We start from the raw sequence: 22310 nt of genomic DNA, 5'->3' as shown, positions 1-22310 counted from the left end.
GACTTTATTGGCCTGCGTGGCAAAAAACTAATACCACACATAAGCCCCAACACTCCATAGCAAGAATGAAACATGATGGTGGCCGCATTATACTGTGGGATGCTGGTGCCTCCAGGAAGTTTTCAAAGGGGTGGCTAGTTGAGGGCCATCTTTGTATTAGAGTTGTCCACCAAAAGCCATTAAAGAATTTCATGAGTTTTATAGGATGGGTGTGTGTGATAAGTGGACATTGAAATGTTTTTGTAAAGGACAAAATAATATGTATTAATATATAAAATATTGATTAGTAGGTTGTCATCTCCTTTAGACTTGTAATAAATGATTGATTTTGCATATAAAAATGTCCTTTTGGCCACTAGGGGCTGCATCATGCTGTGGGGAGACTTTTCTTCAGAAAGATTGATGCAACACATGGCAGCCATGGAATAAGCCTATTAGAGGCTGCAAAAACCTTGAAGTCAGGCTGGAGGTTCACCGTCCAAAAGAAACCCTAAATACACAGGAATGATTGAGATCACAGCCTATTCATGTGTTATATTGGCTTAGTCAAAGTTTGGACCTTATTTTAATTGAGAAATGTGTTATGACTTGAAAATTGATGCTCACACATTCTCTCTGCCTAGTCTGACCTGAGTTTAAGCTTTTTTTTGCTACATAAATCTGGGAGAGAGATTTTCAAATGCCTTGCAGCTGTGGCTGCTGCAAAAAGTAATTTTATAAGGTATTGACTGCAGTGAATAAAAATACGTTACAATTTTCGGTTTGTAAAGCCACGTACAAATTTAATTCCACTTAGCTATTATATACTGCTTGGTATTCTATAATTAAATCCCAAAAAATACATTGAACATTTGTAGCATTACAAAAAAAAAGTTTGCCATGGAAAAATATTTTCTATGGCATGGTATGTTCTCATAGGCTCCTATGTTCTTTTTTGTATACATAAACTCTAAACCTTTACTTGTTTTCCTGGTCCATAATTATTTCCATAAATCACTGTGAGACATAAAAAAAATGCTTCGCCTCCATCTTCAAGCCCATAGTGCCTCCAGATAAAGACAGAAATCCAGATGTGTACTCCACATTTACTCTTTCCGTGCATTTCAGCCATGGAAAAGGAAGCTGTCTAGGCTGATGTTGTTTTCACAGAAAAGTGACCCGGGCATACTGAGAGATTAACTACAACCAGGTTGCCTTTCATTCAGAAAGAGCTGACTGAAAGAGCTGGCGTTTACTGTGTGTGTGGGTGGGAAATTACAGGGGGCTGCCTGTTTTTAATCACGACCATGACCATGCATTGAATTTTGCCTATTTTGATGCTGTTTATCTTTTTTTGTTGTTTAAATGCATGTAATGAAGTGTGGATGGTTGTTGAAGTTGGAATTTCTCAATTTTTCCACTTCCCCCCTTGGAGATTAAATGTGGTGCATATGTGCAGTACTAGTTCTTCTAAGTGAAAATGAGAATTTCCCTCTCTACTTCCAATCTTTTTCTGCAGGAGGCATTTTAATTCCCTATGGGAGGGTTGTATTCTCTGAAGAAAGAAAACCAGAAAAATACTGTTATAGAGGTGCAATGATGAGAAATTGAGTAAAGGAGGGAGATGTAAAGTCTTCTCCCCTCCCCCTTCCTATGCTTCCCCGTTGTCCTCCCTTCTTCAGGGTTTGATGTCACTCAAAATAAGCCAATCGTACCTCGTGGATTCCTATTCCAGTCTTTGCTCCTCCTATTTCCTCAGTCGTTTAAATATATTCTGTGGCACTACTATGTGCAGAGTGTACAATGTGCTGTCGAAGAACCAGCAGCCTGTGTAGAGCGTTACCGCCAGAGAGGAAAGAAGAGAGGAGGGAACGCGTGAGTGGATTTCATTGCTCAATAGAAGCCTTTATTTGACATGCTCCAGCGATTGCAGCTCAAGTAATTTCCTCCGTCTCGCACAGACCTTCTCTTTGCTGATTTTTTGTTTTTCTTTATGTCCTGTTTTTCCAGGCTTGTGCCTAGGATCAGCACTTCTGATTCAGTTGGAATTGCCCCCACAGTTAAGATGGGCTGCACAACAGGACAATTTGCTTGCCAACCACAACCCCAGATAAACTCTGGTCAGGAGAGTTTGTCTATGGAGGCTGGTGGCGCTAAAGTACCCGAAGTTCTCTCCTCCCTGGAGCGTCTATCTCAAGCTACTGGAGGCATGGAGAAGTCGTGGTACCGCTGCATCTTTCCCTTTGGCATCATCTCGTTGGTCATAGGGATTGCAGGAACAGGGGTGACCTACACTTACAATGACCTGCCACAAACTAAAGTTGTATCAGTGGTGCTACTTGTCATGGGTGTTGTGCTACTGCTGATGGCCAGTGCTTGCTGGACTCTCCACAAAAAGAAGAGAAGAAAAAAGAAAGAGGGAGAGTCTCTGACATCTGAGCAGTGTCCCCTATGAAGCAGATAACGGAAAGCAATTAGAAGAACCTAAAAACAAAGACTGGCCAAGAGTTTGTCTGTGCTCAAGGTATAGCTGAAAACCCCCTCACCTTACCTTCAACCAATGCCAAATCCCCTCTTTTATTTATCACAGAGTTAAGAGACAGCTCAGGTAAAGAAATTAGAGTCAAAGGACAGACGTTGTTGTCTATAGAAGGTTTTGGGATCACAATTTCTGAAACTCTCTTTGGTCATCAGGCATCAGGTACCTCTTGTCAAAACAACTATGGCGGAGACACACAAAAGCACACACTTTGTGTGTTTACAAGCACAGAGAGACCCTTTGAGCTTTAATGTGTTGACACCCAACACGCTCTGTAGGACTGCTGCTGGTGTCACTGCTGCCATCACGGGGAACGTCAGTCGCAGCATTCCTCTCATAGGGACAGGTGACTCTCCAAGAGGTTAGAAGTGGGCCAAAGACTGCAACCTGATACCGAGCTGAAAGAGCAGCATGCCCGTGTCACCCGCCAACGTCATTCGCTCGTCCTGTGACACTGCAGCAATGTGCGAGGGGCTTTTTATACGCAACAGAAGAGTGGAACTTGAGTCCGCCAGTATCTTTGCTGGCATATGTGCCGATGATGACCTGGGGAGGACAGAGGACTGGTGAACTGGTCTCAGATCAATATTTGGTTGAGAGATTTCTTTAGAAAGTCCTGAGGAAATGAAAATTTGCACACATGCCCATCTCCAAGTCCATGCTTTCAGCGGCCTTTAGTAGCTTTGGGTGGGGGCTGACATTGACTTTCTGACTGACTGATTGCCTTTCTGTCAAGTGCGGGTATTTATGCCCAGCTTTGTGTCTATGAGGGATATTTATTGAAGGACACTGCCTGGGGGAGGCATACTACTGCAGGGGCACTTTGACTCATCCTGCTCCTCCATCGCCCCTCCCGCTTGGTGCCTTGAGGATGCACTAATGGAAAAAATCTCTGTCACATTCCCCCATTTCTGTTTGAACTTCAAAAAAAAAAATCTATTTCTTCTTTCACCCAGCAAATATCTCTCCCATAGTTGAAGGGCAGTAACTTCGTCAGAGTAGAGTACAAAGCTGCTCACTATTGAGCAGAGTAATGTTCTGGTTCTGATAATCTCTGGGGTTTTCCTTTCCCACATGCTTTCCTTCAGAGACAGACTGCTTGTGAATAGGGGCATTCGGTGAATGCGTGTAATGCACAAGGCTATTTTATTGGTGTCTTAAACACTTCTTTTCGTGACTGATTGTTGTGTGGGCTAAAATAAAACATGAAATCAAAGAAGGAATGTGTAATGTACACATAGATTAAGTGAAAGGAATATGCTCTGCTTGTCTCCACGTGAGTGACTCAACTAGCCCTGCAGGAGCTCTAAGAACTTTTATTGATCAAAACCACATTGATCCTGGCTTGGAGTTCAGTGATGTTCGCCGGGGAGAGCGTGGCTATACATGCACGTTGAGCAGTTAGCTTACAAAGCCACAGACCATCTTAAGCTTCAGCTTGTAAACTGGCTTTTGCCTTCCTGTCTGCTTTCGAGAACCGCCTGTTCTAATGGTTTGGAGCTCATTTGTGCATTTACTGCTCATGTTCCTTTTTGTATTGATGTTAGCCACACTCTGGTCGTTTAAACAGCAGCAACTGAGGATTGAACAATAGTGGTAATGAGCAGCAGGATCTTGGAAGTCGCTGCTTTTGAGATTTATGTGAGAACAGAGAGGAATGCCTGCAGCTAGATTAGGATCAGTCATCCTGAAGAGAATGTAATTATTTAAGAGGAAATATGTTGCATCACTGGAGGTTACAGAGATGATTTCTGCTGTACTGCAGCGTAGCAGCTCACCTCTGAATCTACTCTCACTGCCGCGAGATGAGATTTAACAATTTCCAAAAATATTCTTACAGTAACCATTAATTTCTTTCACTTCATATGCCAGTTTGTTGTTTTTTTTTTACATTTGTGCTCAGAGCAGTGGTGTCCTTTAAACTCAGAGACAAAGCAGAAGCTCTGAAATGACATTACATTGGACAACATAACAAGCTGCCTGCCTCTGCATTTTGTGTGTGAACTACTTTTACATCTGCTCACTTTATGGAATCCCCTAAGAAAAACATAATTTTGTGATCCTTTGTTGTCTTTTATACATAACTACTCAGTGTTTAAATTAAAGTAAATACTAAACATATGATCTGGAAACCTCCTGCCTTATGCAATGTTGATTTTTTTTTTAAAGCTGTTGACTTAAAGGAGCCGAAAGAAAGACTGAAATCTTTGATGGGTAATTGTCTTGGGGGATGTAGTGCTTGCAAAAAATATAAATAAATGAGGTACACAGTCTTATATTTCTGCCTTGGCTTGTATATCATTGCAGTTTTTACATGTACAACACACACTGACTATATTTTGTTTGGATAGATATACCTAAATTTACATTTTTAAGCTGTATTGTGCCAGTATAAGTTGATGGGTGTTGACCAGATTTTCTTTTTGTCTGAAACATAAAGTGATTTCTTCTCTGCCTTCTGAATTTTTAAAGGGAAAGTCTACCTCTTTCTGCTGCAGGGACTAATGTCCCTCTCCTAGTAGACAGCTAAGCTGTCAGTCTGTTTGCTGTTTACTTCACTAGATATGTTGCTTACTGTGCCCTCCAATTTTTGGTGCTGTCTATAGATTGTTTTTTTTAATGTGTATTCTGTATTTCTATCTTTATGTTAATGTTCTCTTTCTGTTTCTATTGCATTAAATAAATGTTTATGCTTTGTGTCTTGAAGAAAACATGTTTTGTATTTTTTGAATGATAAAGTGGTTTCTTTGTGAACTAACTGGGTGGGGCTAAAAACAGTGAAGACTTGTTGGTTGTGGACATATTACAAATTACAGTTGTTTTCTAAAGTATAAAAACGTTTTTGCAGAACCCACCTCAACTTCACATATAGCTGTAATATCTGTGTTAAGCAGACCTTTTGTCATGTACTGCCTTTGTCTGACTGGAGTAATGGCAGAGATATGCAGTCACTTGGTAGGAAATCAGACTGGCCAGTGTCAGGCAGAATAAATAACTCCCCCTACTGGCAGGCCACCCTCAGATATATTGTAACTGCTGCTAATATAAATGAACAGCAATCATACACAGTCAGAAGTTAACATCACCATGGCTGTGAGTGTTATAGCATAGCATGGTGCATGTAAACCATACTATCTTCAGGATGAAACTGCAAGGATTTTTAAAACCGGTCTCTTTTTGCAAAGGTTTGGATTTTTTAGGAAATTTCAGGATCTGATTCATGGACACAAACTCAATACACGTACACCCACACTAATACTTAGTCAGAGGTCTCTTATTGAGTTGACCTTACACTTTTTGTAGCCTTTGACTACATTCTTCAATTCTGAATGGGTAGCGTTAATTTAATTTGTTTTGTGCCTTTTAAGGATGGCCAGCAAAATTTAATATTGCAGTTGTGGAAAGGACCCAATGTTTAGATCGCTCTACTGGGTGGAGCGGCCAAACAGGTCAAAGTGCAGACGCGGGTGGAAGTGGTCATTTGGATTTTGACTGTCAGCACAGATCACAGGAAACCAGTTGGGAGCAACTCATCCGCCTCCATATCTACAGGACTTGGCCTCCAACCAGAACATTCAACACTATTTGACCTCTCAAATTTTGAATTATACAAAACTGACATCACCTTATAGAGAGAGGCATAGAGATGCAACAGGGAGCTCAGTATGACATTATTAAATCTGGATTAGAGCCATCTGGAGCCTGATGGCTTTATTTATGCTTTATTCAAATTCCAAATCAACAGCATCTGTGGAAAAGACAAATCTGTATCTAATTAGTCACTGCCTGAAGCTGGCTCCAAACGATACCTTCGTAGAGGGGATAGAGTTACTTTTCAATTGTGACTTGGCTCAGATATGATGACAGCTGTTTTGGTGCCAGGTGTAGACAGAGATTATACACACAAGACCAGACAGTCAAACTGAATCAGAGGGAAATTATGTTAAAATGCCATCTCAACCTAGCTATTGTTAGCCAAATGTGATGAGACATATTAGATTTAATGAGACTGGGTAATAACAAGCACTGTCAGGCAAACTCAATTTGGATCTTTGATTATTTTTAATGTCCAAGAAGAAAATTTCACTCTTTAACAAATATATTTCTTCATCTATTTCAAATATAATGAATCAGAATGATGAAGGTCAGAGTATCATTCCTTTTTTTATAACACATCTTTGTGTGTGGTGCTTTACAAATTATGTGGTTTATTTCTTTAAAAATTTGATTTAAATGCCATTATTACCATTCAACCTACTATGATTTTTCTGAGGAAGTGCTTGAGATGGGTTGGTGTTTCTACAAAAACAGTGCATTCAGCTGATGATATCAGAGCCCTTAGCCTGACTGAGGTCACTCCTGCAATCTCGTCAGATAATTTGATCACTCACCTCCAGTGTGAAGTCAACGAAAAGTTAAGTTCCCCAGTGAGCTAAGGATAAATGGGAAATGTGCTGCCCCTATTTTCCATTGGCATACACTTGGATAATTGTTTCTAACTTTCCAAGAACTTGTTTTTACCATTCTGTTGAGTTAAACTCATAATCCTAAACCAGGGATCTCAAACTCCAGTCCTCGAGGGCCGCAGTCCTGCAACTTTTACATGTGCCTCTGCTGCACCACACCTGAACAGAATAATTAGTTCATTAAGGCTCTGGAAAACTGATTTACACAAGGAGGAGGTCATTAAGTCATTTCATTCCAGTGTTTTGTACCTGTGGCACATCTAAAAACTGCAGGACTGCGGCCCTCGAGGCCTGGAGTTTGAGACCCCTGTCCTAAACTCTTGGTCTTGTTTGTGATGATGATGATGATGATGGGATTAGTTGCGCAGGTGATATGCAGCTCAATATAGAGCCTGAGAGGGACAAATGATTATTATAGGGGCACTCTGCATCTCCATCACCCTTTTTAAAAGACCAGTAATCAGCAGGACACTACTCAGCTGAGAGAGTAGGGATGCAACACAAAGGTCTTAATTATGTCAGTCCCTCAATAACAGCTGCTTCAAAGGCCTAATCGGTCAAAAGATTACACACTCATCATGAACATGAATGTCATATTAATTTGGGGTTAAAGGAGATGCATTTGAACCATTCTTCTTTCAGGGCAGACTGATAAGACATCATGCAATCATAGAGATTTTTATCAACAAGAATTGGGTATATAAGTAATCCACCCGAAGAAATCGAAGTGAAATATTCCACAAATGTGGTATGAGTAAAAATGTTGAATTACACCAGTATTACGCATTGAACAAGTGTACATAAATGCATTAAATGCTTGCAGAACAGCCTTTTTTTTGGAAATGACAACTACTAGAAAGAAGGTACATGAATTGTTCAAATTTTAAATTGGATACAAGTCAGGTGATCTTTCTATCTAATAGAATAGAATAGAAGTACTTTATTCATCCCAGCAGGGAAATTACTTTGCAGTTACAGCATAGAGACAAGACACAATAACAACTACCACTGAGTAGTAGTAGTAGATAAAATAAAAAAAATAAAAAATAAAATATAAAATGCTATGGATTGTGAAAATATAAAATGCTGTTAATATAAAAAGCAACTTAGAGCAGTCTTTGCAAAGATTAAAAAAAAATGCAGATATGTATATTTAAATATATGTACAGCAAGTGTGCCACAGTGCAGTTGTGCAAAATTGGATTGATTAGTGCAGAACAATGATTTAGCTTTTATTGTACAGTGAGATGGCATGTGGCAGGAAGGATTTCCTGTATCTGTCCCTACGACAGCGGAGCTGGGGCAGCCTATGTGAGAAGGTGCTCCGCTGTCTGTCCACTATGTGGTGGAGACGGTGCTGTTTATTGTCCATAATAGACAGAACCTTCTTCAGTGTCCTCCTCTCCACCACAGTTTCCAGGGACTCCAGCCTTAGTCCCAGTACAGAGCCAGCTTTCCTGATGATTTTGTCCAGTCTATTAGAGTCGCTGGCACTGATGCTGCTTCCCCAACACACAGCAGCAAAGAAGATGGCACCGGCAACAACACTGTGATAGAAGGTCTCCAACATCTTGCTGCACACATTGAAGGATCTCAGCTTCCTTAAAAAATAGTCTGCTTATCCCCTTCTTGCACACAGCGTCAGTGTTAGATGCCCAGTCCAGTCTGTTGCTGATTACAACTCCCAGGTATTTGTAATCCTCCACCTCCTCCACCACTTCCCCTTTGATCTTCAGTGGCCGTGAAGATGTCTTCTTCCTTCTGAAGTCAATCACCATCTCTCTGGTCTTACTAATGTTGAGCCTCAGGTGATTCTGCTCAGACCACTCCACAAAGCCGTTCTAAACATTCCTCCTATTACTGTGTTTTTGTCTGATTGTAAAACTTTTTTTTTCAGATGTCATTTAGCTTGTCAGCTTGGGAAGCTGTAGATTGTAGCTTTGGCACATTATAAATTACAACACAAGATTAAGGTTTTGGAGTAAACTTGTTAAAGTCTGTGCTTAAATTTGATTGAGATGTGGTTATTGTAGCTACTCATAAGAAAAGCCCTCCAATGTGCCTGATTTAATTAAAACCCATTTGCAAAGAGGAGTGGGTCAAAATTCTGGAGTTCAAAAATAATTATTTGGTTTAAGTGGCAGTTACTTTTCACAATAAGCATATTGTTTTTGAGACTTTTCTGGTAATAAACAGAATCATTAACCCCACAAAAGACTTAATCTGTTAACGGGCAAATATGTTTTTACAGTTTTGTCTGTATTGTCCAATTTTAGCTGTACATAAAAAAGTTTTTAGTGACCAAAAAGCACAGGATACATAGCAATCCCAAGTCTTTTGTATTTACACTCTGATATTATTTGTCTTTTTCTTATGAAAGTCAATAAAAACTGTCAAATTAAACTACAAATGAGGTACAAGAACAGGTTCAATGAGATTTCCTCCGATACTGACGAAGAGTAAGATGTAGGTACGTGTCCCTTTAATTACGGTACCTTTAAACGCTGTTATTCAATTCAACTACATTTCCCAAAGTACTCCACAAGAACGTGGAAGTTTGTCATATTCAGGTCAACCAATCAGATGTTCACACACGTGAGCGCGTACTTCGAAATGGCGTTCTCTTGTCCAATGACTTTCTAGAATTTTACAATTTATATGATATAACCAATCAATGCTATCGTTCTTCAAAGTGACCAATCAGCATGTCGCGTCGTTGCGTAGAGGCGTCATCATTCTTCTCCAATCAAACAGACCGCAGCGTTTAAACCGTGTGCGCGGGCGGTCCTAGGGCGCTTTAGGGGCGGGTCCAAAGCAGGACGCGTGCTTAAATTTGAATTCAGGAAAGGTGCTAGTAACTTGTTTAAATATTAGTCAGCTACAGCAGCTCAACATTAGCTGCAACCTTTTATAAGTATTAATCTATGTAGAAATAATTGTATCCCTGGTTTACGTCTAAATAATATTAGCTTCTACAATCGTAACGTTTAAACATCTGCTTAGTCTTGTATCTACATCCTGCTAAGAAGAGACCAGTCCACTTGCAATGAAAGCGGGCGGTAAGTAACTATTCTTATTTTCAGTTGTCTTACTTAACAACAATAGATAATAACTCACAAAATAACTGTTTAAAGATAGTATTTAATCGTCTTAGCTTCCGAGAATTCACTGGTTGCATGCTCATATCTTACCTGAATTAGTGATCGATTCCTTCTGGACTTCAGGACAAAATAGAAATGTTTAAAAGAAGCAAACCCAAGCCCCTTTTAGAAATGTTGTTTTCTCACTGTAGCAGCTGCTGCAAACTAGATTCGAAGTTTAAACTTTGTGAAACTAAGTAATAATTGAACCCAACTTTACTGGACGATAGGAGGGAAATTTGGGCGCTTACTTGATTTGCCTCCTCCCTTACAGCAGCATTAGTTCGCCGTCGTTAGATTGGTCCTAAATGCAGCAAATAAATTTAAGAAAAACGTTTTGTTTCAGGTAATAATTAAGTCATTACTTGTACTTTTTATTTTAAAAAGTTTTAGTAGTTTTGCATGTGTTGTAGATTACCTTAAAGGTCCCCCTAGGGGTGTCTTATTCGGGAACAATTTAGTAGGGTGACTTTCACTGTAAAGTTACAGGAAAGTAATAATTTTATTATACTGCAAAAGTAGGATTAATTGCTATATTTAGAAAATGACCTTCAACCATATATTTTATTTATAATTTCAACTGAAGACACTTTGTTCCCCTTATGTTTGTCCTTATGTTTATGTTTTTCAGTATAATTTTACCCAATTTTGAATATCCTTATTAAATACAGCTGTCATGTCAAGTGAGAAGTGTGCTTTTTCTCTTAGATGTTCAAAACTTCATAGTAGGTATGAACTACTGTATAGTTCATACCTACTATGAACTATCTAGTTCATAGTAGGTGCTACTAATTGGTATTAGCACCAATTTGTATTTATTTTGTTCATTGAATAAGATGAGAGTTCAAGCTACAAAAGGAAAAGCAGTATAAATTGTAATATGTTGCCCATGTTTTTTTTTTATTTTTATTAATTCAGTTTACTTGTACATCACCAAATGACAAGAAATTTAATTTTGGACTACTCTACGGATAAATCCAGATTTATTTCAGACCAGTTGTCATTAGATTTGTAAGGAACGCTTGTTGCACTGTTCATTTTGAATGTCTGTTTACAGTTTGCTAGTAGGCTGCACAAAAGCTTTAAATCATGTGTAAATATTGGTTTGTCATTAGAGTGAGAATTGGTGTGCCAAATTTGCACTAAGATGTGAAGTGCTTGTTCACATTGTGAAGTAAATGGATCTGTTTGCCTGATATTGGATGGAAAAAACAGTTATTAAAAGTTTTTTGCATAACTTTCTTCCTTCTAGTCGTCCACTGCCGTTGTTCAAAATGCTACTCGGTTCCGGCTCGGAAGCGGGTTCGTAAGCGATCATCCACCCTAACTCTTCTGTTGCTACCGGAGGAAATTCTTCTCTATGTGCTCCAGTGTCTCTCTGCAGAGGACCTCCTGTCTGTCAGAGCGGTAAGTTAAACAACTCGTGACCCATATTTGACATCTCTTGTTGTTGATGGGTCTAAAATCCTTTGGTATCTGCTGTAGGTTCATTCACAGCTACGGGATATTGTTGACAGCCACAACAGTGTATGGGCCAGAGTCAGTTTCAGAGACACGTGGCCATCTCCTAACGTTTTATGGCTGTTTGAAAGGTACAGATTCTTCTTCTGGGTAAAAAAGAATAAATATAATTGCTCTCCAAAAAGATTTTTAGCTAAAATTATTCACTGATTTCAGGGCTGCTGAGAAAGGGAACTTTGAAGCTGCTGTGAAACTTGGGATTGCCTATTTGTACAATGAAGGACGTAAGTACAGCAGTTTTTCCTCCTACACTGTAAATGTCTGCTTAAAACATCATGTTAGTTGAATGGACGTCAACGATGGGCGCAAATCGTCTTGATGAAATGATTGCAGCTCTTCACTCTTGCCATCTCTCCCCTCCAGCTTTGTTGAGTGATGAAGGGCGAGCGGATGTGTGTGGTCGAAAAGCCTCCCACTTCTTCAGCTTGGCGGAGAGCCTGCTCTCTCCCAAAGCGGATCCCTTCACTTGGGTTTTCATCCGTCCTCCGTGGTCGCCCACTGGCAGCTGCTGCAAGGCCGTGGTGTTCGATCACCTAAAGGCTGAGTGTGAAAGCAACATGGTAAGTTCCGCTGCTGGCAGTTCAGAGGAAACGAGTGTGAAAGCTGGTGATTGGATGATGCAGTAAATGCACACAGATTGATATATTTTTTACCCCATTTCTCTGCAGGACAAGAGGGGCCCTTTGTTGCACTGTTTGGCCCGAGTTTTGCTCCTGTTTGAAGTGAGTAAGCGTCTCATATATTTCTGGGTGGGGTTCGTTTGGTTTTTGTTTTTGTTATCCTCTTAACAAAATGTAAATGCGTTTTCCCTTGTCACCAGAAACGCAGGCCAAGCGGCTGGCTTTCTTCTCTTTATGCAACTGTTACTCAAAGCCCCCCAGTGGGCTCCGTTGTTTGACAGCATGACACATCAGGAGACTTTGTGTTAGCCAGAAACAATATGTGTCAGGCGCTGTTATTCAGCCGCTCTCTCAGAAGTGTGAGAACAAAACGCTCCTCTCCAAATACGTGCCGTGAACATCTGGATTTGTGCTGCCTGTTTTTCAGGAGGAAGAGAAGCGATCGGATGCTGTAGCCATGCTGGAGGAGTCGTCGCAGGCTGGCTGTCTGCAGAGTTCATACTTGCTGTGGGAGCACAGCAGGAAAGCAGCTGTGAGTTTGGTTCCGTCTTCAGTAGAACCTGGAGCGACTGCTAGATTTACACTGCCTTGCAAAAGTATTCAGACCTCTGTAGCGTAGCTCTGGAGGGGCTGCAGAGGTCCACTGCTCATGAACTGAGCTGGAAGAAAAACCTATGAACTGTATGTTTCATAAACTCATACTAAGGTTTTTCACTAAATACCAGTGAAATATATTTAAATTTGAATATGACAAAATGTGCAAAAGTATAGTAATGCTTTCAAGGAAGCTTTTTAAACTACGTAAGGGGATAAATGAGGCTAAACTTGTTTTTTTTGCAATTCAGATGTCCGACCCTGGAAGGTATCTTCAGTGTGTGCGAACCCTCAGGGACTATGCCAGCAAAGGATGCTGGGAAGCACAGGTGATCAAAGGCCTTTAAATGCATGGTTTGTTATATCACTGTGTGTTTTGTTTTCTCTTTGCTCCTCAAAAGTTTCCTTTGATACCATTCAGTTTCTCTTTTTGTTTTGACTCCTCCATTTTGAAAATTCTTGTTGAAACATTTATCACACTGTGTCAAAGAGGGCCTGACAGATTCTGACAGGATTTAGTTTTTTTTCCCCCCTTCTCATCCCAATGAATCATAATAATATGACTAATCTAAATCACTCTTAGTAAACTCAAGCCAGATTGTCATTAGGGTGCAGCACCGTTCAACAAGCTGTCAAGATGTCTAAAGCTATTCTAAAGCACGTTTTAACATTTGGTCTCTTTTGTTCTTCTCAGTTGTCTCTGGCTAAAGTGTGCAGCAGTGGGAATCCACTGGGTTTGGAGTCCAAGGCCTGCTCGGAGATTGTGGCACAGATCTTCAATCCCTCCAACTCGGTGCATCAGCACAGCACTCAGGGTATCCTCAGACGAGGCATTAAGGACACAATGAGGTACGAGGAGACAAGAATTTCACTTGACCTAGTATATTAGAGGTTAAAATTCTTGTTTACATTTTTGTCAATAGCAGATTCTCAGTGGTACCTGTACAATTTGCCAGAAATGCACACAGCTACTAAAAGATTTGTCATGTTTTATTAGTCACGTCATAACTGGCAGCTTTAATGTGTTTGCTGGATTTTATGTGATGGAACCACACTAAGCAGTGCATAATTATGAAGTCTGGTCTGAAGGTTTGACACCAGAGATGAAGAGACTGATTTCTTGCCCATTTCCCTGGACATAATACCACAACCTCTCTCTGATTGGATGGAGGCCTTCAGTGAACATCAGTTTCAGTTTGGCCATGAATTCATGACTTTCTTTAGGTCAGGACTTCGACTAGGCCATGTTCGCACATGAATTTGGTTTGATCTTAACCATTCTATCACTGCAGTTCCTCCAGAGACATTATGTGCATCTTGTTGGTTATTTTAGGGGATGTTGTGGCACATAAAGGTGAAGGGGATGCACTAATTTGTGTTGATCTGTAGCACTAAATCATAGAAAAATAAAGTGAAATTTGTGATTGACAAAATGTGGTAATTGAAGGAACGCAAATGCTTTTGTGAGACTTTGTAGTGTTTGTGTTCTTTCTATACAGCTGAAATAAAAAAAATGAACAGATTTGTCATCATGAGAAATAATTACGTCCTTGTTTTCCTGCGGCTGCAGGTACATTCTGGTGGACTGGCTCGTGGAGGTGGCCACTATGAAGGACTTCTCCAGCCAGACGCTGCATGTGACTGTGGGTTGCGTTGACCGATACCTGGCCCTGCGTTCTGTCCCAAAGGCCCGCCTTCAGCTGTTAGGAATTGCCTGCATGGTGGTTTGTACACGGTGAGGGTCTTCACACTTTGAAGTGTTCTGTTTTTTTTTTCTCTCCAAAATTACAAGGGACATTGTAGTTTGGCTCATACTCATGCCAAACTGAAAATGTTTTTATTTATTTATTTTTAGATATATCAGCAAAGAAATCCTGACTATACGCGAGGCCGTTTGGCTGACAGACAACACCTACAAATATGAAGACCTGGTGCGAATGATGGGGGAGGTTGTGTCTGTGTTGGAGGGAAAGATAAGGGTGAGTGTAGCTGACTATCTAACTGCTGCTGTTCTTTAGTTTTGTATTCTATTGTAGCGGTAGTAATTAAATGTTCTTCTCTCCCCATCAGAGCCCCACGCTGCTGGACTACGGGGAGGTGCTGCTGTTCCTGCTCCCCCTGGAGAGGCGCTCCTCTCATCTCTTCAGCTATGTCTGTGAGCTGTCGCTGCTCTACTCTGCTCTCGCCACGCTGCCTCCTGCCAAGCTGGCCTGCGCTGCACTGCTCCTCACAAGGGCACTGCATCACTATGGTAATAACACCCTTCTTTAACACAAGCATATAATGCAAGAGTGACGTTTCTGCTTAACTTGACTTGCCTGCTGCTCTGCAGGTCCCGTCTGGCCCGCCCTGCTGAAGGACTACACAGGGTTTACCGAGGAGGACCTCGTTCCTCTCACTGTGCTGCTTTATGTTAAGTGGTGAGTGCATCAGTGTGTGGGCATGTGTGTTTTGATTGGATTAGCTAATCCAATCAAGTTTAGTCAAAAACCTGGCAAGCAAACTCAGGAGGATTAAAGAAAATTCTTGTTGCAAAGGTTGAGAAATGAATTACATTGAGATGATTACATTCAAAAATATATTGCATCTATGTCTTTATCACTATACCTCTTTATTTTAGCATTTGTCTATTAGTATTTTATTTTTTAACCAACCAACTCGCTCACTCACATTAAAAACAACAATGTAACTTTTTATTGTCTTGAGTACAGGTTGAATTTCAACTACCACAGCAGTTTTATAGTTAATATTTTTCTACTACATTGTTAAATGTCCAGAGTGTTACAAAAATAGTGAACAAAACCCCCCAAAAACTGTAGATTTAAGTCTGGAAACTTTAACAGTTGGAAACAAACACAAAAGAAACCTGGATATGTGCACTGCTGATGAGGTGGCTAAAAGAAAACTTTTAAAACGGACAAAATGTGATTGTTTTAAAATATTTCTGGTTGTGAAAAACAGACTGTCATGATTTGTGAAACTATTGCAGCACAATAGAAAAGTCCAGCTACTGTGAGCTACTTGTTGTTACACTGTGTTAACTTCTAGTGCTGTGTAATTTTATCAATTCTATTATATTTATCGATATTTTTTCCCTCAAAGTATCAGTTTTTCATCTGCGAGTATCATTACATACTACTTTGAGTTTTATGTCAAATTCACGCGAGTTAAATGACGGCTATCACACATGACATTTTTTTTTCTCAGTTGCACATGCACATTAAAAATGACATGTAATGAAACAACTAGTTACAATTAATTAAATAATGAAATATATAAATCACATTATCTAATATAAATAAGACAAAAAAGGTTCATTTTCTGCATAACCAAATACACAAAGCCTCACAATTAACATTTAAACAAGGCAAATGTATAACAAAAACATTTATTACACCATCACTTCAATTAATTCAATCCAAGTCTATGGAACAGTCACAAAATGTCAATAACTCTGTCCCTCTACAATCTTTCAGAAAATCTTAAAAACGTAATGAATCACATCAAATTGTAATTAAGCGTCTTTACTGATTGCAAAACAGTGTGAAAGAAACCCACATTCTGAAGTGGAAACGGCTCTTAAAAACACTGCAGCCCACTTTCTGTTTTATTGCTGTCCCATGACTCGCATGACCATCACCTATCTGTTCTCGTTCTCCATGAAGATAGTTAACAGGAATTGATTAGTCGTGAGTCTAGCTGTTCTCAACTTGCCCACATTGATTAGACAAATAAGATGTCAAACATATCTGTGTAGAAGGGAAATGGATGCCCATTTTGGCTTTAAATCAAACATGAAGCACAGAGCTACAGTGTCCTAAAGATGGTGGGAGGCATCGCTGGTTGAGAAACGTGCCTCGGTGTGAGTCACTTTGATAGGTGTGTGGCCTATCTATGGCCCAATCCTCAAATGGACAACTAATGAGATTTGTCCTGAAGAGTTGATTATACTGTGGAAGCAAGCAAAGTGCTCTCAGCTTAGTTATTTTTTTCTCTTTCTGTATTTTTTCCCTCGCTTCCATCTGCCCTCAGTTTCAGTCAAGATGTGCCCAAAGACTACAGGCACGTGTCTCTGACTGGAGTCAAGCAGCGCTTTGAAGATGAGGCCTATCAGCAGATCAGCAAGGAGAACGTACCCAATTATAATTTCTTTTCTCTATTAGTTTTCTAAACCTGAATGGCTATTGATTTCTGAATTATTCTCTTTCACAAGGTTATGGATTTTAAAGAGCTCTGCCAGATCTTGGAGATCCCTGACGTTGTGCCTCAGATGGAGCCACCTAGTCCAACTAGTGGTCAACCAGCTGACATCCACACCTTCCTGGCTTCTCCATCGAACACTAGCAAGAGGTAAGACAGAGTCCAAACCGGCAAATTTTGGCTTTGAGCTTGCCAATGAGGACAAAATGTGCTGTTCCTTCAGTCTTAAGATCTGCAAAGGTTGTTAATGTCTGGAAAATATTGGGAGATTGATTTATGTTAAAATGATGGTCTTTATTTTGCATTGGACACATCACAACTTACGTTTTTGCCTAACTCTTCAATCGTTTTGTTGTTTAGGTGATAGAAAAGCCTCAGATGAATTCACACTAATTGAAAAAAAGTTAATTGACAAAAAAAAAAGATTTTGGATTCCCAAACATTTTTTTCCCCACATTGTCACCTACCTAAAATTACAGTCCAAGTCAAATTTTGGCAATAAGGAGATGGTGATTTTTATTTATTTTAAATCATATTTAGCAAAAAATGACTGGGGCCATTATATTAGGAAGATGCCTTTATGTCGGGCTAAAGAATCCCAAGCAGCTGTTGTCACACTGTCATGAATTGCTTGGCGGGTTTATATGATGGGAGTTTATATTCAACAAAGGTTATTTCAGTACAGACATAAAAATATACATCTCTTCACCACTCTGGGTGAGCAGAAGAACTGTATTTTTTTTCTGGAACATACAGTTTATAAAACACTAGAAATCTTTTGAAGATGTGTAATTTTAAAACTCAATTTTATTTCCTTTCAAAGTTCAACTGGAAAACCATATGTAATGTTTAAAAAGCTACAGTATTCCAACAAAAAAAAAAAGCTACAGTATATGACCATTGAAGAATCTGTTATTTGTGCAGTGAGAAACCGCAGCAAGGCTTCTGTCATGAGCCTGAACTTATCAGTAGAAAAATGACCACTGTTCCTGTGCCACTTTTCTTGCTCATGTGGCAGTTCTCGTGGGCCCCGTGCCGTGACAAACAGCCTTGGTGAACCGTCCAGACGGTGTTTTTCTTTGTGCCATCTGCGAGAAGCTCCTGTGACTCACTGTAACCCCTCTACTCGTCCACTGTCTCTGTCCACAGGAGACGTGATGATGGCACAGAGGCCCACCGAAGCGGCCTGGTGGCCACGCCCACAGCAGAGCTGTCCAATCAGGAGGAGATGCTGCTGGGAGACATCCTGGACTGGAGTCTGGACTCTTCCTGCTCCGGTTATGAGGGGGATCGCGAGGAAGACAGCGAGGCGGAGAAAGATGGAGATTGTGAGTATAAAATAGAGATGATCTCACTGCAATGCCTCTGTGTAATGCATGTAAATGAAGTACTTTATATGCAAAGGAGCAGAATGATGCATCATCCCTTCTTTTAGTGGAACATTATTCCACTGGAAATGACTCTGCTTTGTTTTATCTTCATACACTTTTTTTGTTAATAAAAGCTAAATTGAGTAATGATTTACACATTGTTTTAAGAAGTTTGAAATTTGCTTCCATCATTCTCCAAATCTAGATTAGTCTGAAAAAAATAAAAAATACATTTTGCCATTATTTTTTTCAGCTGCCATCATTTAGAAAGTAATAAATAACCTTTTGTTTTTGGTTGTTGCAGAACAACTTATTGATCATTTTGATATTACAGTTCAGACTGGTAAACGCTGACTCCTTTGAAAATGCTTTTCTGTTTTGCCCTCAACATTGTTTTACTTATGAAGCTTATGATCAAACGTTCTGATCTGAATTCAGTTCATATGCCAAACAAGCCTCAAAGCCACAGCTGAAGCCAATGTAATGTCCTGATTTGTGGAGATTAGAATTGTATGTTATCTTTAATTATTACACAAGTAAAACATTTTAAGCCTCGTTCTATTTTTATTTTGATAATGTCTTATAGATAATGAAAACCCCAAATTCAAACAAATAAGCTTGAAATATTTCTGTCTTAATAAATCAATATGAGTTTAAAAAAAAAAAATTATATAACTATTTCATAATCCATTTTTTTTGTCACACGTATGTTTGGCTTTACCTGGCCTTTAGGTACAAACAGTTCCTCTACTGTGGCACATTTTTGATTCAACAATGTTTGGATTCATACAAAGGGAACATTTTATGCTCACTTTATTCACCAGTGATTGAGAATAATTTAATAACAGATAATTAAATACAAGTGGGCTGATGTTTTCAGCTCATATGTTCTCAATACAATAAAAATCTGGAGTCTGGAGAAGTATGTAATGAAGAATTTGTTGGAACCATGGCTTGCCACAGCTGTGCGGATTGTTTTGATCATATCTCTCTGGTTTGTTGAACCAATTTCTTACTACTTTCAACAGTTTCCATGATGTATATCAAACTGCACCCCCTGGTTGATGGGGACAATAAACTGGAGCACTGCCGAGCTCTCTCCAGCGACGACGACGACAGCTTCTGTGAAGCGGAGAGTGACGGGAGCAAGGACTGCCCAGGCCGAGAGCCATCTGCCTCATCCGCAGATCTCCACAGCTCAGGATACTCATCTGTCCAGAGTGTTAGCCCATCATCTACATGCTCCTCGTCCTCCCTCGTGACCCACACGTTCAGGACCTTTACCACATCACTTGGCACGCCATCTGCCAAGGCCCAGCCAGGTTTCCGCCTCTTGGTGCCCATGCAGAGGCCCTGGGGGACCTCCACCAGACAGGTGAAGAGGAAGAACGTAGCGGCGCATAGCGTAAGTGAGGTGGAAAGGGAAGATGAGGATTTGGAGGAGGATTTTTCAGCAGGCACAGGCTTCCTAAGCCTGTGAGTCTCCACGACCACATGCTGTTCAGACCACTTGCTCAGTTTCTAACCTGCAGAACTTTTAAATCGTTATCAACGTTCAACTATCCTGCGAGTCTGAGCTGGTCATTCAACTGCTAGAAGATCAAAGACGATAAGCATTTTAAGACTAGGCGAGAAAAAGGAACCGCTTGGCTTTCCTTTTCTATCACATTTCAGTTAGATGTTTACAGAAACAGAGAAGTAGAAATGCCTCCCAGGAAACCATAGTCGGCTCTAAAACCACTGGAATATCAGCTCGACTTTCCTCAGGAACCCAAAGTACTGGCTGCCATTTCTTTGTGCAACAACCTATCTCAGATACCATTTGAAAAGAAACAAAAACCTCAATGATTTATTATTTTCAGGGGTAAAAAGTGTTCTTTGTTATTAAAAAACAAGCATAATTGTCATGTTTGTGGTTGGTTTTGGTTGCCATCACCTCTGTTATGCACTGCCTGTACTGTATTTGAGTTATAACTGAAGGTGACTGCTGTTATTGAAAATATCTGCAACTGAAGTCTAAAAAATAGTTTTCTAATGATTTTTCTTCCTGAGTTTTGTTGTCCTGCAGCTTTTCCAAAGGTACTGTGTTGTAATTAGTTTTCAAAAATAACAGAGCTGTGAAATCAGTCACTTATAGCCTTAAATGGCTTCAGTTCAGTTTTGCGCAAGCTGTACTGTTGATGAATCATTTTGTTTACCTGTGGCACACTAATCCCATCAAGAGCCTCATACAGATGTTATCTTATTCACTAACATGAACTGATGCTTAAGCAAAAGAAAAAAAATCAAGATACTTGCTGGAATTTTACATTTTGAAAAGACCATTGAGGAAATGTAAAGTTAAGTTTCCTCCAAACTGAATCAAGTTTAGCACTTTTATCACGTGTGCATAGGAATGTACCATTTTTCCTAATTTTTCTGTTGACATTCAGTATTGAAGAATATTTTAATGAATGTGTTTCTTTATTTAACACAACACACTAGAAGAAGCCTTAGAGGGTTTTTGTGCCTCATTCAGGATGCAGAAGACATGTTGTCTAAATGACTGTGATTGACTAAATACATTTTAAACTGTTACTCCAGACTGGTTGTATTTTTTTAAGTGTACATATTGTTATGTATAAATGGGAGGAAGACAAAGACCATGTCACTACTACTTGAAATTATATTTGACTTATTCCCAAAAATATTTTCTTATTGTTTTTCTACAGTTCAGTGTATTCTTTGATGTCCACATGTAATTTTTGTACTGTTTGAATAAAAAAAAAAAAAAGAGTAATTAAGCTTTGTTTTTGGGCATCACTTTTATTACTTTGCTATTCACATAGGGATGTGTGATAGTTCCTCCACATCCCATAGTTTTTCACTTTTTTTACTGCTATAACCACATGGTTTCATCAATGTAGACCAACACAGATTTGTTTAGAACTGCTATGGGCAATGAAATATGGATTTTAAATTATTCCTTGTAGAAAGCAAAATGAAAAAATCACACATGAAAACATTCTTATAACTCTTAGCCAGGCAGAGTTATACATACCCCATATACGGTATGTGGTATGTAATACCACATACTGTATATTTGGCATGTTACTAAAAAAGCTTTAACAATTGGAAATCTGAAAAGTTGGACAAAATGGCATCCCCACAGCATGATGCTGCCACTGCTATGGTTCTGTGTCTGGTGGTGCGTGTTCAGAATGGCATAGTATGTGACAGTTTGGAATAGAATCAAATTTGATTGTATTTACATAAAAAAATTCCCAGAGAGGACTGAGAATTCTGTATTTTAAATCTGAAAATGTGTGAAAGTTTAGCATGAAAAATTAGTAGGATCCCTAAAACACAGAAAGACTTGCAGGATTTTTTTGTGGCTAATTTTAGGAAAAACGTAAATAGTACCAAAGAGATAATGTACTTTCATTGCATCATTTATTCTGTCCATGTGAGAGCACCAAAAAGCAATTATGCTCGTAACGGATATGGCATGCAGCCTGCATAATTGGAGGGCAACAATTAAGATGCATTATGGAAATCAACTGGATCTGGCCGTTTGATAATTGGAGCTAATGTTTTAAATGAATGCCTCTACCTCTGATGCAGTGTTCTATTTTTTTATCTTCTGTTTATATTTATATATATATGCAGGGGGAAAAATATTAAAAATCATTTTCATTAGTCTGAATCTTCCTGTTTGCTTGGGGGAATTATTTTTGTCACCAAGTGTTACAACAATTTTACTTGTGCAAAGACAAAAAGACAGGAGGTAAGGCTGAAAATAAAAGGGTCATTGTTAGTGATGATGGAAATGAGTATAACATATATTATTATCGTAGTGGCCTATATTGTAATTTTTTTTAATATACATTTTTGGTTTTTAC

General features: G+C 39.4%; 1 protein-coding gene across 1 annotated transcript; it reads left to right on the top strand.

Annotated features, from left to right (window-relative positions):
• The first annotated feature begins 9793 nt into the window (after positions 1–9793).
• ccnf (cyclin F) lies at positions 9794–21208 on the top strand. The gene is made up of 17 exons (XM_028043102.1): positions 9794–10043; positions 11377–11531; positions 11610–11716; positions 11802–11869; positions 12009–12205; positions 12314–12367; positions 12693–12797; positions 13111–13188; positions 13554–13708; positions 14430–14594; positions 14715–14838; positions 14930–15110; positions 15192–15279; positions 16892–16991; positions 17073–17209; positions 18209–18387; positions 19458–21208. The coding sequence occupies exons 1-17, from the start codon at positions 10031–10033 to the stop codon at positions 19907–19909; spliced, it is 2358 nt and encodes a 785-aa protein (XP_027898903.1). The 5' UTR covers positions 9794–10030; the 3' UTR covers positions 19910–21208.
• Positions 21209–22310: the final 1102 nt, after the last annotated feature.

Source organism: Xiphophorus couchianus, chromosome 16 (genome assembly GCF_001444195.1).
Source record: "Xiphophorus couchianus chromosome 16, X_couchianus-1.0, whole genome shotgun sequence".
NCBI classification, from domain to species: domain Eukaryota; kingdom Metazoa; phylum Chordata; class Actinopteri; order Cyprinodontiformes; family Poeciliidae; genus Xiphophorus; species Xiphophorus couchianus.
This window is presented reverse-complemented; position numbering and strand designations above follow the sequence as displayed.

What these genes read in the sequence shown, in the direction of transcription:
- ccnf (XM_028043102.1), top strand. An exon ending in GTTTTATGGCTGTTTGAAAG is followed by an intron (nt 11,717 to 11,801) that starts GTACAGATTCTT and finishes CACTGATTTCAG; the next exon opens with GGCTGCTGAGAAAGGGAACT. An exon ending in CCATCGAACACTAGCAAGAG is followed by an intron (nt 17,210 to 18,208) that starts GTAAGACAGAGT and finishes CTCTGTCCACAG; the next exon opens with GAGACGTGATGATGGCACAG.